The 14,047-nt window shown below is 38.3% G+C and overlaps 1 protein-coding gene across 3 annotated transcripts in view; it reads left to right on the forward strand.

Annotated features, from left to right (window-relative positions):
- wac (WW domain containing adaptor with coiled-coil) overlaps positions 1-12,225 on the forward strand; it is a 58,751-nt gene extending 46,526 nt beyond the window's left edge. For 2 of the 3 annotated variants that reach the window (XM_062958126.1, XM_062958124.1), the window contains exons 12-14: positions 6,951-7,134; positions 10,176-10,303; positions 10,760-12,225. In XM_062958126.1, coding sequence (XP_062814196.1) covers positions 6,951-7,134; positions 10,176-10,303; positions 10,760-10,829 — 382 coding nt within the window. In that variant the 3' untranslated portion in view covers positions 10,830-12,225. Of the gene's footprint in view, positions 1-6,950; positions 7,135-10,175; positions 10,304-10,493; positions 10,737-10,759 lie in introns of those variants that run through there. The other variant, XM_062958125.1, reaches the window with a different exon arrangement.
- The last annotated feature ends 1,822 nt before the right edge of the window (positions 12,226-14,047 follow it).

Raw genomic sequence — 14,047 nt, forward strand, 5'->3', positions numbered from 1 at the left:
ACTCCTACATACACACCAAAATAAACTTTCTCTACTGAAGATTGTATCTTCTGGCTCTCAAAGGAAGATTGGTTTCATCCATTATGCTCAAAGGAAGCAGTTACTTCCTATGTATTGGTGGTTTGTGTGTATAGAATAAAGCCTAAGAGAACTTTTGAGAGCAGAGAGCTTATATTGAATACATACAGAGAACCCTTTTCTACCCACTTCTTTCTTGCCACAACCTATCATAAAAATGCATAGTGCAAATGCTTTTCTGTTGTCTGAAATTATACTTTCTTTCTATTGCCTTGAAGAATCTTATGCTGTGAGTATCTGCTGATAATGCTCCCGTTGTAGTTTATTTTTAGGACTTGTATCAAGTGTAAGGATCCATTTAAAATATTGTTTCTATCAGTGTTGCTTTTATTTCTCTTTTGTTTCTCTCATTGATATTGTTTTGAATTTTCAAAATTATTTTCCTGGACTTGGGTCACTAATTTTACTAGATCACGGTTCTCTTCTTCCCCCTGCTGGCTGTTTTGGCTAATAAGAATAAATTAACTGGGGGAGAGCTGACTGATCTATCTGTTTCCATGTTTCCAAAATATTTTAGGCCTCATAGGTCTCAATTTTCAACCAAAGTATAGAAGGACTCTGGCTGTTTTCAGTCTGTCAATTTCATATGCATTTTATTCATACGTTAATTTTATCTAATTTCTTATATAAGTCAGATCAATTCATTTCTGAAGGGTTTTTACTTCTGAATTCTTTCTCAGTGGCTGTTCCTAAACCAAGGAATTCACTTCCAATAGCTCTGTACATACTCTTATATAAAATTAGATTTTTAGGAATCCTTGGCCCCATCTACACTGCATATATTGCAGTTTGGAATTGCATTATATGGCAGTATATATTGGGCCTTAATTGACAAGAGAAGTGAAAATTATAAAGCCAACTTGTTGCATATCTACAAATTTAGAATTGTTTGTCCAGTATCCATTAACATCATTTTCTAGTTCTGACATAATAGGAGATTCTGTTAAGTGTATTGTTCACTCTTGGAAAAAGACACCCAGTACTTCTTCACTTATAAAGCTAGGATCTTAATTGTCTGAACAAGACCAGTGTTTTTCCATCAGGCTCAGTGTTTTTTTTCTTTTACTTGCTCTTACGTACTTGCTTCTGTGATAACTTGCAATGTGAATTGTCATAATATTTTGAAAGGTTGATAATTGAGCAGCTCTAAGTTTTGTTTTTTAAAGTATGTATCCAGTTTTTCCATCAAATGGTATCCAAGGTACCATTTCTACTTTCGAGGTGAAATAGCCATGTTACCTGGTTGCATCAAAAGCAGCCAAGAGCCTTATGTTGCTTTTTATTTGGCATAGGCTTCTATGGACTGCTGCTGCATCCTTCAAAGTAGACTTCAGTCTATGAAAACCTAAACTCAAATAAAACATATTAATCTTCAAATGATTCAAGTCTGTTTATTAACACTTGAATATCTCTTACTATAGTGCTTGGGGTGCTTAGTTACCTTTGGTCTTTGTTGACTTCCACACTGGTTTTTTTTCCATAACTATCAATAGTTTTGTGCAAGGAAATAGCTGCCATATAGTTTAAAACAGGATTTTTCATGCTGTTGATTACTTTCCTTTCTTCCAGTACAACTTTTTAGCTAGGCATTAGTGTCATTTTATGACTAAATAACATTGTTACTTGTTAGCTACAGGACGTGCATGATTAAACACTCCTCATCTATTATAATCAGAATCTGTAACATCTTAGTAGACTGTTACTCACACAAATGGCTTGCTTGCTTAGGACATTGTTGAGAAAGGTTTGAAGCAGAGTGATCATTTTGGGTGGCATTTATTTATTTATTTATTTACAGTGTTTATATTCTGCCCTTCTCACCCGAAGGGGACTCAGAGTGGATCACAGTGCACACATACACTGCAAACATTCAATGCTGTTTATACAGGATAGACAGACAGATAGAGGTATTTTGGCATTTTCCAACTTCAGTGCCTGGAGGTTATGCTCGATTCTGGACAGAGGGGTGCTGTCGCTCCCATCTGCTATGATGACAAGCCCTTTTTGATTGCAGAGTTTTCCCTCCTTGTTCTTTGATCACCTGCATTTTTATGGTGTTATAAAATACCTCCCGCTTAAGTGGTGCCTAATTTCTCTACTCACAGCTCAGGTGTTTTTGAACTGCTTAGGTGAACAATGAGATAGGTTAACAGTCAGGCGCTCAATCTGACTTGAGCTTCAAACTGCCAGCCTTATGGTCGGCAGTGATCTATTGTTACTGGCGATTAACCAGCTATGCTACAGCCCAGCCCCTCCCCGCACTCATGTTTATAAGCAAGCCCTAGCTGGCCATTTGGCTTTTCATCAGAATATTTGAGTAGTCTTTCTTTTTCTTCCTTGGACCTTTTCTGTTTCTTCTGATGTCAGTATTATCTTTTTCAACTGATTTGAGCAGCCTCTTTAAGTGGTTTGTAGCTCTGAAGTGGTGTATTTCACATATGGGAAAGCTACCTCAATCCAGTGCTCATTCCTACTTATAGCTTGGATAAGCAGCACATAGACTTCATAAGTCTCTAGGAAAAGAGCATCTTGACTGTGAAGGCCCTTCAGTGGCAGAACATCAACAAGGCCACTGAACCTGCTGTCAAGAGAAAGCCACTAATTTTCATTTGCTTGACACTATTAGGCTTTCTAACATATCCCCCCTGTCATTAAGCTTATCTTGACATCAAGAGACTCAATTTATGTCCTGATAGTCCTTCAGCATCTATTCTACAGAATCTTTATGTAACCTTTCTTTCGGCCTTCCCACTTCCAATCAAGAAGTCTTCGTCTGTAAAGATCCATGGTAAAAAAAATTACATGTGTGAATCAAAGAACTCCAAATGAGTTTGTAATATCTTTAATTTAAAAAAGATTAGGTATCTAATAGCCAATTATTCTCTGTATTTATCTTTGTTTAACACTTAGTTGTGGCTGAAGAGGAAACGGGGGAGGTGAGTGAAAAGGTGCATGGGAAGGGGAGGAGGAAACTAGGGAGAAAGCTGGTGAAAAAAGGGGAGACTTCAGCAGTCTCTATATAGTTTAGTTTGAAAGTTGTTTTCTCGTGGAATTTATATTTTAAGTATGTGACGTCTTGCCACAATGAAGTATTCATGAGACTGTTTGCTTCAGGAAGGGTTGAGGAGGGGAAAAATTATTATAGGAAAGTTGTATTAAGATGTAATTTAATTCATTTTACTACTGTAGATAAAATGAATAAAATTGCTGTTTTATGATGATACCTGTTTTACAATCAAATATTAATTGTATCAGTTTTCTCATTCTTGTGCTTTCAGGATGATCCTCACCCCCCCCCCCCCATTTGAATTATGTGGCTCAATGTGTCTGATATATTAGTACTGATTACTTGGAAGCAAGTGGTAACCATTGAGTGATAAGACATTCCTCACTAGTTCTTTCCATTTGGTTTTCCTTACATTTAAATAGCATCAGATTGCTGAATGATATTTTAATATTACTTGTAGGTTTTGCTTTTCATAGAAAGGAAACTCCTGGGAGGATCTCTGCAAATATTCCTTTCTTTTGAGTCCTGTGATGTCAAGGAATCATGTTTTGCTGATAGGTGAATAGGCCTTGTTAAGCCTAATAAGAAATATTTAGGTAGTGTTTTGTTCTCTTGTATCTAAGTCAAGTGAAACAGCATTGGGTTGAAACCAAAGAAGGCCCTGCTATTCTTCCTTCCCTCCCACCCTATACGTATTTGCACAATTCTAGTACTTACTTTGTCTTGTTGTTCTATTAATCATAGGTTGTTAAATAACTATTTCAGACTTTGAAATTAAATTACGTTACATGTTTTAACATATTTTGGGAGAGTGTACACAAAGAGAGAAATCTGATAACTTACAAATATAATCATAGTTAGTTATAAGGTGTTATTATTTATTTATTTATTTATTTATTTATTTCTTACAGCATTTATATCCCGCCCTTCTCACCCAAAAGGGGACTCAGGGCGGCTTTCAATAAAACACAAATATAAAAAATATATAATACAATGTGAGTCAATTGAAATCAGTTAGCTAGTTAATTACAACAACATTCATAAAATACAATAATAAATAAGCAGATGGGCACAATCAGGTCTAAAATACGAGTCTGTCAGTTTGAGTTCCAGCACACATAACAATACTTAGTGCTGCTATTGCTGTTCAAAGGCCTGGTCCCACAGCCAGGTCTTAACTTTCCTACGAAATGATAAGAGGGAGGGAGCCTGCCTGACTTCACTTGGGAGGGCGTTCCATAGGCGGGGAGTCACCACTGAAAAGGCCCTGTCCCTTGTCCCTGCCAGCCGCACCTGTGAAACTGGCGGGAGCGAGAGCAGGGCCTCGCCTGAGGTCTTAAACTACGAGGTGGGTCATAGGGGGAGACACGTATGGACAGATAAGCTGGGCCGGAACCATTTAGAGCTTTATAGGTTAAAGCCAGCACTTTGAATTGTGCTTGGTAGCTGATCGGCAGCTAGTGGAGTTGGCATAACAGAGGAGTAGTGTGCTCCCTGTACGCCGCTCTGGTTATTAACCTGGCTGCCTCTCATTGGACTAATTGTAGCTTCCAAACAGTCTTCAAAGGCAGCCCCACGTAGAGTGCGTTGCAGTAGCCTAAACGGGATGTATTACCCAATCTTTGCTAATTAGCAGGATGTAGATATGAAGAGAAGTTTGCTTCAATGTGGAAATATTCTAAGACACTGTTATTTCAGCACAATTAAAAAAAGAAAAAATAATAATACTCTCTTAATGACCTGGTGGTTGCCTAGTAGCCATTTTGTCCATACTGGTTATTTAACTTTGAGCTGCCCCACCTTGGTATTGAAACAGTTCTCTGTTATACAGTTTGAGCATCCCTGATCTGGAATTCCAAAATGTTCCCAAATTGTCCACATGGCTGGTTGAGATAGTGATACTTTTGCTTTCTGATGGTTCAATTTATGCAAACTTTATTTCGTGCACACAGGCTATGTTTATAAGGTGTATATGAAACATAAATACACCTTATTTGTGTTTAGATTTAGGTCCCATCTTAAATTATCTCATAATGTCTGCAATGCTCCAAAATCCAAAGAAGCCCCCAAATCCAATTTCTGGTCCCAGCCATTTTGGATAAGGGGTACTCAGGTTGTGTTCATGTATCTAATGATTTTATTTTATACTAGTTTGGGAATCCGGCGATTCCTCGGTTATTTGAAAATGGCATTATTTGTCTTTGAATGTTAGGTATTCTCAGTTTGGAGTGAGTGAACTACAATTCCCAGAATCGTGGCTCAATCCTCCCCAAACCCTGCCAGTATTAAAAGTTGGCCATTTTGGGCCTGTGTACCAAGTGTGGTCCAGATATGTTGTTGGCTGATCATCGCCTGGCTGCAGTACTCTCTGGATGGGGGTGAACTACTACAACTCCCAGAGACCCAAGGCAGTTGCCCCGAAACATCTGTCAGTATCCACATCAGGCAATGTTGAGTCTGTGTCCCAAGTTTGGTCCAGATCCGTCATTGGCTGGGTTCAGTGGTCTTTGGATGCAGGTGAACTACAACTCCCCAAATAAAGGTCCCTTCCCTCAAACACCTGCAGTATGTTCAGTTGGTCATGAGGGTTCTCTGTGCGAAGTGTCGTCCTGGTCCATTGTCGGTGGGGGTCACTGTTTCTCTGGATGCAGGTGAACTATAACTCCCTTTCCCCCAAACTTGTCCATTATGTTGTATTGGTTATGGGGGCTCTGTGTGCCAAGTTTGGTCCTGGTCCATCATCTGTGGGGTTCGAAGTGCTCATTCATTGCAGGTGAACTATACATCCCAGTACCTACTACTCCAAATGTCCAGGGCAATTCCCCTCCAAACCCACCAGTATTCAAATCTGGGCACATCAGGAATGCATGGCAAGTTTGGTCCAGACCCATCATTGGGTTCATAGCGTTCTGGGTGTAGGTGAACTACAACTCCTCTAAATTCCCCAGTAGGAGTCACAGTACTCTGACTTGATGCAGGATGAACTACAACTTCCACCATGTGCAGTCAATCCCCAAACTCCTCCAGTAAGTTTAGTCGCAGCTCAGTTCTGCTCTGTTTGTTCTGCAGACAGATTTGAAAGGTAAGGGCAGTAGGCAGGGTCATGCAAATTCCACAGCAATGGAGAACCCTGAGATGCCTGCCTGTGGTGGAAGAAAAAGCAAAATCTAGGATGAAATGGTCCCCAAATGAAAGCATTCCTTGGGTGGTGGGCCGTAGTGTTTGGGGAGGACATTTGCAGGGGTTGGGCTGCATGTTCATGGTGCTCGCTGTAACCTCAATGTCAGTGCAAAGGAGTGACTTGCTGGCTGTCAGCACTGGGAACTCTCAGCACTGGGAACTTTGTGGAGACCAGAGGCTGTCTGTGTGAGCAGACACCCGTGCCACATACACACATACGGGTTTTCACTTTTATTATGGATTTAGATAGATTTAGATTTAGATTAGATATAGATACAGATATAGATAATAACACTATGTAACAAAATTTGAAACAGATCTGTTCCTAGTTTGAAAGTGTTATTTCCTGTTTAATTGTGCAGCACTTACTTTGAAAGTAGTTGTTATATTCCAGAAACTTAGTTTTGTAGTTGCCACAAACTATGTTGAATTGGTTGAGTCTCTATAAAATAAATGTGCTGCAGGATGTCCCGCAAAAACAAAGTTTTTGCAGTTTAATAAACTTTTTCCATTTATCCATGGTAGAACCAATTAGGAAATGACATTTATAACCCAAGAATAAAAATTGTGTTACATAGTGTAATTTTTGTCTTGAACTTTCCACATAGATTTATATTGCTGAACAGCCTAGTAAGAACTTGTAACTCAACAAATACTACTTCCTTTTACCTTTTTTTGCTTGCAGTAGTCAGAGAAGTCCATCTCCTGGTCCAAATCATACCTCCAGTACAAGTGCTTCAAATGCGACAGCACCACAGAATGCATCTGCACGACCTACGTGCTCATTAACACCCACATTAGCTGCACATTTCAATGAAAATCTTATAAAGCATGTTCAAGGATGGCCTGCCGATCATGCAGAAAAGCAGGTGAGTGCATATTCTGCAATGTCAGTTTCATGTTAGTATGATTACTTTTCCCAGGTCATGTTTACATTCCAGTGGTCTTTAAAAGAATTACTCAGCAGCTTGTATTTCCATTTCTGGAGTTGAAAAATGAAGTCATTCTTTTACTTAAGTGTGGTTGAGCGGAAGATAGGCTGGAGAAAGTATTTTTATTGTTTGATGCAGAAAAACATGCCTTAAATTTTTAGTCAGGAAACATTTAATTTTTCCCATTCTAATCCAGTGATTGAGCATGGAAATACATGTCTTTGGCTTTTTAATTTACTAGTTGCTGAATTTCCAGAACCATTTGTCCTCAGTAATAGCAACCATCAGAGGACTATCAACATTTACCGTAAGTCAAAAAGCCAGTTGAAAGAATGCCGTGTACATAGGCCACATAGCACTGTAGTGTATTTCTATGCATCTTCTTCCACTTTGGTAGAAAAGTGGGAAGAGAGCAGACAACAGGAAGCCATTACTTCTACTTCCTTTGAAGCCAAGAGCCTCTTTGTCTATAATGACAAACAATTGGAGCAGAGGTGGAGTGTGTGCCTTTGCAGTCTCCATTTGCAGAGCTGCACTATAGGTCCTGAATTTTAAATTAGCAACCCCAAGAGGGCTCATTTTAGGTTAAGAGTAACATAATTTTTGTCTTGCATTGAGATTGAACCATTTGCTTCTAGGACTCCATAAACTATAGCATAGTAATATTAGGATGCCTTTGGATAATACTGGATTAGAAAATATAGCTATACTTTTTCTTTCAGCTTGAATATCAGGATACTGTTTTGGAAAGAAGTTGGAGAAAAGTTGTTGTTTTTTTACACAGTAAAAAGGGAGAGCACCAGTCTTGTTGTGGTTTTCAAATTTGGATGAGCTGGGCTTTGTGGAAGTTACTTGCTCATAAACTGTTTCAGTAGAAGTGCTGGCAATATAACAAAACTATTTTGAATGAGCATACCATTATGAAACACAAATATCTTAAGTATCACACACTGCAGTGTTTTCTTATGTCTGATTTCTTCCTAAGGGGTGTCTGTCAAGAGAGAGGCTTCCTTGGTTATAGAATACAGAAGCAATACATTCTAACTGGCAGTTAGAAATTTTCAGTTAGGAAGAAGGCAGTTAAATTGGTTGAATAGCTAACTGGTCTGATGTGTGTCTTACCTTTGAATAACTAAAGATTGAAGGGATAGCAAAAGGTAGAAATTCTTACAGGTATTTTTCTTGAAGGCTTCTTGGTTTAGATTTAAGGTTAGGCTTCCTTGCTTTTTCATTGATGAAACATGCTGCTTTGACAAATCACAGTATATGGCATGTATAAGTTGATCTCATATATTAAGTTGAGGGCAGGTTTTGGGGACAATATTATGGATTTGGATATGGATAAGTAGAGGGTCATTCCAAGGAGAGGGTAAAGCACCAGTGTTGCTTCAGAGGGTCAGCTAGGCATTCAGAAAGGCCAGAAATGACACCATAGTTCTCCTGGGAAGGATTGAGCTCTAGTCCTTCGCCACTCTACACAGAGAAGGGGATGGTTCCTTTTTCAATAAGAGTTAAGGTAAGGTACTCACATTGATTCCTGAATAGGCTGACCAAGTTTTTGGGATTGCTTTTTCAGTTTAATAATAATAGGTTGGCACTGTTTTTAGCCTCTCGCATTTTATGGTTCTTCATGGCCTCTGTGGCTCACACTCTTACACAGTGAATCATTTGGGCATCCGCTTTGAGTCCCCTTTGAGGAGATAAAATGGGATATAAAGAAATATAATAAAAGAACAACAATAATAATCTCTATAGCTCAAGCGTAAGCATTTGTTCAGTAGCCTCACTTCTCCTGGTCCATGTAACTAGCCTAATTCTTGTGGTAACCCTAAGTTCATTTTAATTCACAGCATTATCGAAGGATAATTATTGAGGTGTTTGTTTATTCAACTGTATGTCTGGTATTTCACTAGCCGTAATGCATTTTGGCTTTCCTCCATCTGTTTTTAAGTTGGCTTAGTTCTGAACTCTGACTTTTGGCTTGACTTGGACTAGTCAGTTGATTTTGGCTTGTCTTGGTAATTTGATTCCAGTGGCCTACTATGGCTTTGTCCATCTCCTTTAAGAAAGTACGTCCTGTGGGCCAAAAATATTGTCTCTTGAGGCTTGGAGAAGGCCAGAATGTGGAATTTTGTATCCACTAAAAGTGCATAAAAAGGCTCATTTAAGGCTCTTCTTTATCTGCTTTGGAGAAACCTGGTGTCACAAATTGCTACTGCCTCAATTTTCTTGAACTCCTTCTGATTTTGGTTCGTCTTGTCTGTTTGGTGGTAAAGATATCTCCAGGAGTATGGAGATCATTCGGAATAGTCTAAGGATTGCTATTAAGTGTTTGAATTTATCCACAGTGGTAGCGGATAAATCTTACAACATTAACGTACAATAATACTGTTGTTTGCAAGTGCTCCAAAAATATAACAACATTTAACTCTTGTTTTACGGCTCGGGCCCTACCTATCTCCGTGATCGCATCTCCTCCTATGAGCCAGTGCGGACCTTGAGATCTTCCGGGGAGGCTCTTCTCGCGCTCCCACCACCGTCTCAAGTGCGGCTGGTGGGGATGAGGGAACGAGCCTTCTCGGCAGTGGCCCCCCGGCTCTGGAATGCCAAAAGAGATCAGGCAATCCCCTGCATTATCCAGTTTCCGTAAGGAACTGAAGACCTGGTGGTGTCGGCAGGTTTTTGAGTAATTATATTGGACTACCGCCGATTTCTGAGCCTGAATATATTGCACAAGATTTCCCTAGCCTAAAATGATACATTTTAATATATTGGGTTTATGGTTCCCGTCCCCTTGATCTGGCCATGTAAGTGTCATTTATTGTTATAATTGTATTATTTTACTTTGTTTAATAATGTGTATTATGTTGTTATGTAATGTTTGTGTTGCTTTTATGACTGTAAACCGCCCTGAGTCCCATCCGGGATATAGGGCAGTATATAAATAAAGTTTTATATTATTATTATTATTATTTTAGGCATCAAGATTACGTGAAGAAGCTCATAACATGGGGAGTGTACACATGTCTGAAATTTGTACTGAATTAAAAAACTTAAGATCTTTAGTTCGAGTATGTGAAATTCAAGCAACTTTGCGTGAGCAAAGGTAAGACTTCATTATGGTTGCATCATGTTGATATCCTAAATCTTTCATGTGATTTTTGGTTTCATAACTTTGCTAAGCATGAATAGCTACTGAACTACATTCCCAAGTGTTCAGACAGGAGCTAAAAACTGTGACAGCTTAACACACAGGATGATACTGACTTAAACAGGCGTAATACCTCCCTCCACAGCCATTGAACTACTGAAGGTGGCCTTGTGTGCTCCCGGATCTTGAACAATTATTTAGCCCATTATGTGTACCATTAAGGTAGGTCAGCCATTTCTAGGCCCAGCAATTTTGTCATTTTTTTTAAATTAAAAAAGCATACACATTCTTTATATATCAGCTGATGTAGACTGCATAACAAACTAAAAAATATGCATGTTTGGTAAAGTACTAATTCTGGAATAAAATTGCTCATCTAACAATAGCTAATTACTTTCTTTTCCTTTGTAGGATACTATTTTTGAGACAACAAATTAAAGAACTTGAAAAACTAAAGAATCAGAATTCCTTCATGGTGTGAAAAGTTGTGAATAATTGCACATGGGTTTTTGAGTACAGGAACTGTAAAACTGGTTGCCCAGTCTTAACATTTTTGAGCTGCATATGAGTAGACTTTGGACCGTTGAGTTGGGCAAAAGAAAATGACATGGGAAAGGGGACACGAGGGGTGTCATTCAGGGGAAGGATACAAGGAAGATTTGTAAAACCCTTGAAATGTAGATTTCTTGTAGATGTATTCTTCACGTTGTAAATATGTTTTGTAGAGTGAAGCCATGGGAAGCCATGTGTATCAGAGCTTAGACATCCAAAACTAATCAATGCTGAGGTGGCTAAATACCTAGCCTTTTACATGTAAACCTGTCTGCAAAATTAGCTCTCTCTCTCTCTTTTTTTAGTTAATTTATCATTCAAAAATCTTGCATTTTCTAAAATACAATGCAAGCGCCAGGCGATATGTGTCTCAAGGCTGCAACAGTTTGAAACAGTTTGGGTAATGTACAAAATATCATGAAACAACTGTTTCCACACTTGCACCGAATCAAGAGCAGTGCTTTTCCATTTCTGTTTTACAGAGCAGTGTTCTCATTTTCTATGTTCATTTCCCCCTTGAAATCCTAGGGTCTGATTTTATCAGTTTTTTTTAATTCTTCTAATTTCCTCCTTTCCTAAGGCACTGTTGCTATGGCACTTTTCTATAATCTTTTCATTCCTGTGTACAGTAGCTTAAAATTGCAGTGATTGAGCATAACCCACTTGTTTGTATAAATTATTGAAATGTATTTCCATTTGCACCCTGTAAGAATGGACTGGTAGTACTGCTGGGCATGTGTGCTGAAAGTACATCCCTTTCTCAGATTATAAGGAAACAGCCCAACGAACATGTCAACATGGTTGTGGGGAGGGAAAGAAGAAAACGAAGCTAGTCAGATGTGAATTGTATCTGTTGTAATAAACATGTTTAAAACAAAGAAACACTGGTTTTCATTTTCCTTTGGTCAGTACATATTAGAATTTGAACTCTTTGGGGATTCTTTATCAGAACTATTCTTGTTGAATACTTTTGTATTGAAAATAAAGCCTCAAGGGAGGTTTTGTTTTTAAAAAAGCAGATACAAAATTGTGTATAAAATATTTAATGGCATTCAACAAGGATCAATGACACCTCCCAAACAGTTGTCTTATGTTAACTCCTGGTTTTACCTGTCTTGCTATTATGACATTTCATTTCAAAGGATGTTTGTTGTAGCTAACTGTTCAAGTCTGGTGCTGACTGCTGTTCTTAGCCATCACAAAACGCTGAATTTGTGTAATTGGAGAATCTTGCTGTTTGACAATGGTGAGAAAGCTCAGCTTTGTATATTGTTTCCTAAAGTATATTAAAAATAAAAAAGAAACTATTGCTACTACAAAATAAATGTGGGTTTTCTTTGCAAAAAGCTGTTGGTCACAACCTGATACAACAGGTTCTTGTACATTCCTAAAATTTGCCAGTTTAGAATCTGGCTGCTGCTGAAAGATTGCTGTACTGCAGGCCTGCTTTGCAATTGATGTATTGATTTGAATTCATTCAGTATGCTGAAACCTTATTCCTAAGTTTTGATGCTTTTGATGTGCCTCCTGATTTTGCCCATGTAATTGATCCTCAGTGTTCTTAGTTATTCTGTGTCTACATCTTTTGCCTTTGTTGTGACAAGTTGCATAACGTGAAATCACTGGAAAACTCTGACTCCTTTCCTGCTTTTTAGCTGTCCTCACACAGTATTGCGTGTGCTAAATATGGTGTTTGTTAGTATCAATTGGTAAGATTTACAAGGTAAGTTTAACCTTGTCCGGTCCTTTATATTAAGTTGGATCCTGAACAGATTCTTTCTGCCTTAACAGCAGAAGTTTTTTTAAAAATTGCCATAAGCAAATGGGTAAGTAGCTACTATAAGCCTATTAATACCTGGTTTTATTTGCCTACCACAATCTTCTGAACTTTTGGGTTGATGAACTAGCAAGGAATATGTTGTTTTCCTGTGGAAAAGCTTTCATTGCTCCAAGCATTCATCTACTCAGCCTTTCTGCATTTCCATGTGGGCTAAGCTGGACTGCCTTTTGCTTGTTTAATAAAAATGGGCTACACTCCCACAGAACTTGATGACTCTTACCTTCTCTCATGGTTGCCCTCCTGTCTCCTTCCTCTAGTATTATATGTACAGGCGATCCCCAAGTTACAAACAAGGTTCTGTAGGTTTTTTCTTAAGTTGTATTTGTATATAAGTTGGAACAGGTACATTTTTAAGTGTAACTCCAGCTAAATATGGGGGGGGGGGGAGAGTGCACACTTTGGATAGCATAGAGAAGGGTTAACATCCCTGTGTTGTTTTGCTTTCTTTTCCCCATTCAGAAGATTTCACCTCACTTTCTGACCCTGTGATAATTGGATTGGATTTTGAGAAATTTGTCTTGTAGAAACAAGAATTGCTGATAAAGCTTAATTTGAGATACTTTTTCAGGAGTGAATTTCCCTTCCTGGGGGTAGTAGCAGTAGTAGTAGTAATAATAACTTTATTCTTATACCCCACCACCATCTCTCAAGTGGGACTCGGGGTGGCTTACATATGAGACAATGCCCATAGGCACAATACAGACCCATCAAGGTAAAAACATAAAACATAATAACAGTACAAAATAACAAAACAGTTAAAAACACAGTTTCAATAAAACATCAGGATATCAAATACTCAAACTGGGAGGGGGGATGCTGGCGTTCCGTTTCTAAAGTATCATTAGTGAAAATTTTGTTGCTCTAACAAGAGTAACAAAATTTCATTACTTTTTCGTTGTAGTAATTGCACAGGTGGGGAAACTTCATGGGCTCTTTTCTCCCTCATTTTTACAGCTATTGGGGTGAAACTTGCTACAATGATAGAACACATTTACCACACCAAATTTCAGAACATTTCATCTATCCACAAATATTGGAAATTTTTGAAGTTTTTATAAACATTTTTTTAAAAAAACTACAAGAGCTATCTCTTAGAATTTTATATTCAATGACACAAAGTAATAGGATCATTCCCACAACTTTCAGAAATATCCATGTATCTACTGGTTTTAGGGGTTTAAATTTTTTTGACAAAACCTTTTAAAAGGCCACCTCAACTATCTCATTGAATGTTTCTCATATTAAACAATAGAAACCAGTATTAACGAATTCTACATTTTCATATAATCCTAGAGTTGGAGGGGGGG

This window comes from Anolis carolinensis, chromosome 6, assembly GCF_035594765.1.
Source record: "Anolis carolinensis isolate JA03-04 chromosome 6, rAnoCar3.1.pri, whole genome shotgun sequence".
Classification (NCBI taxonomy): domain Eukaryota; kingdom Metazoa; phylum Chordata; class Lepidosauria; order Squamata; family Dactyloidae; genus Anolis; species Anolis carolinensis.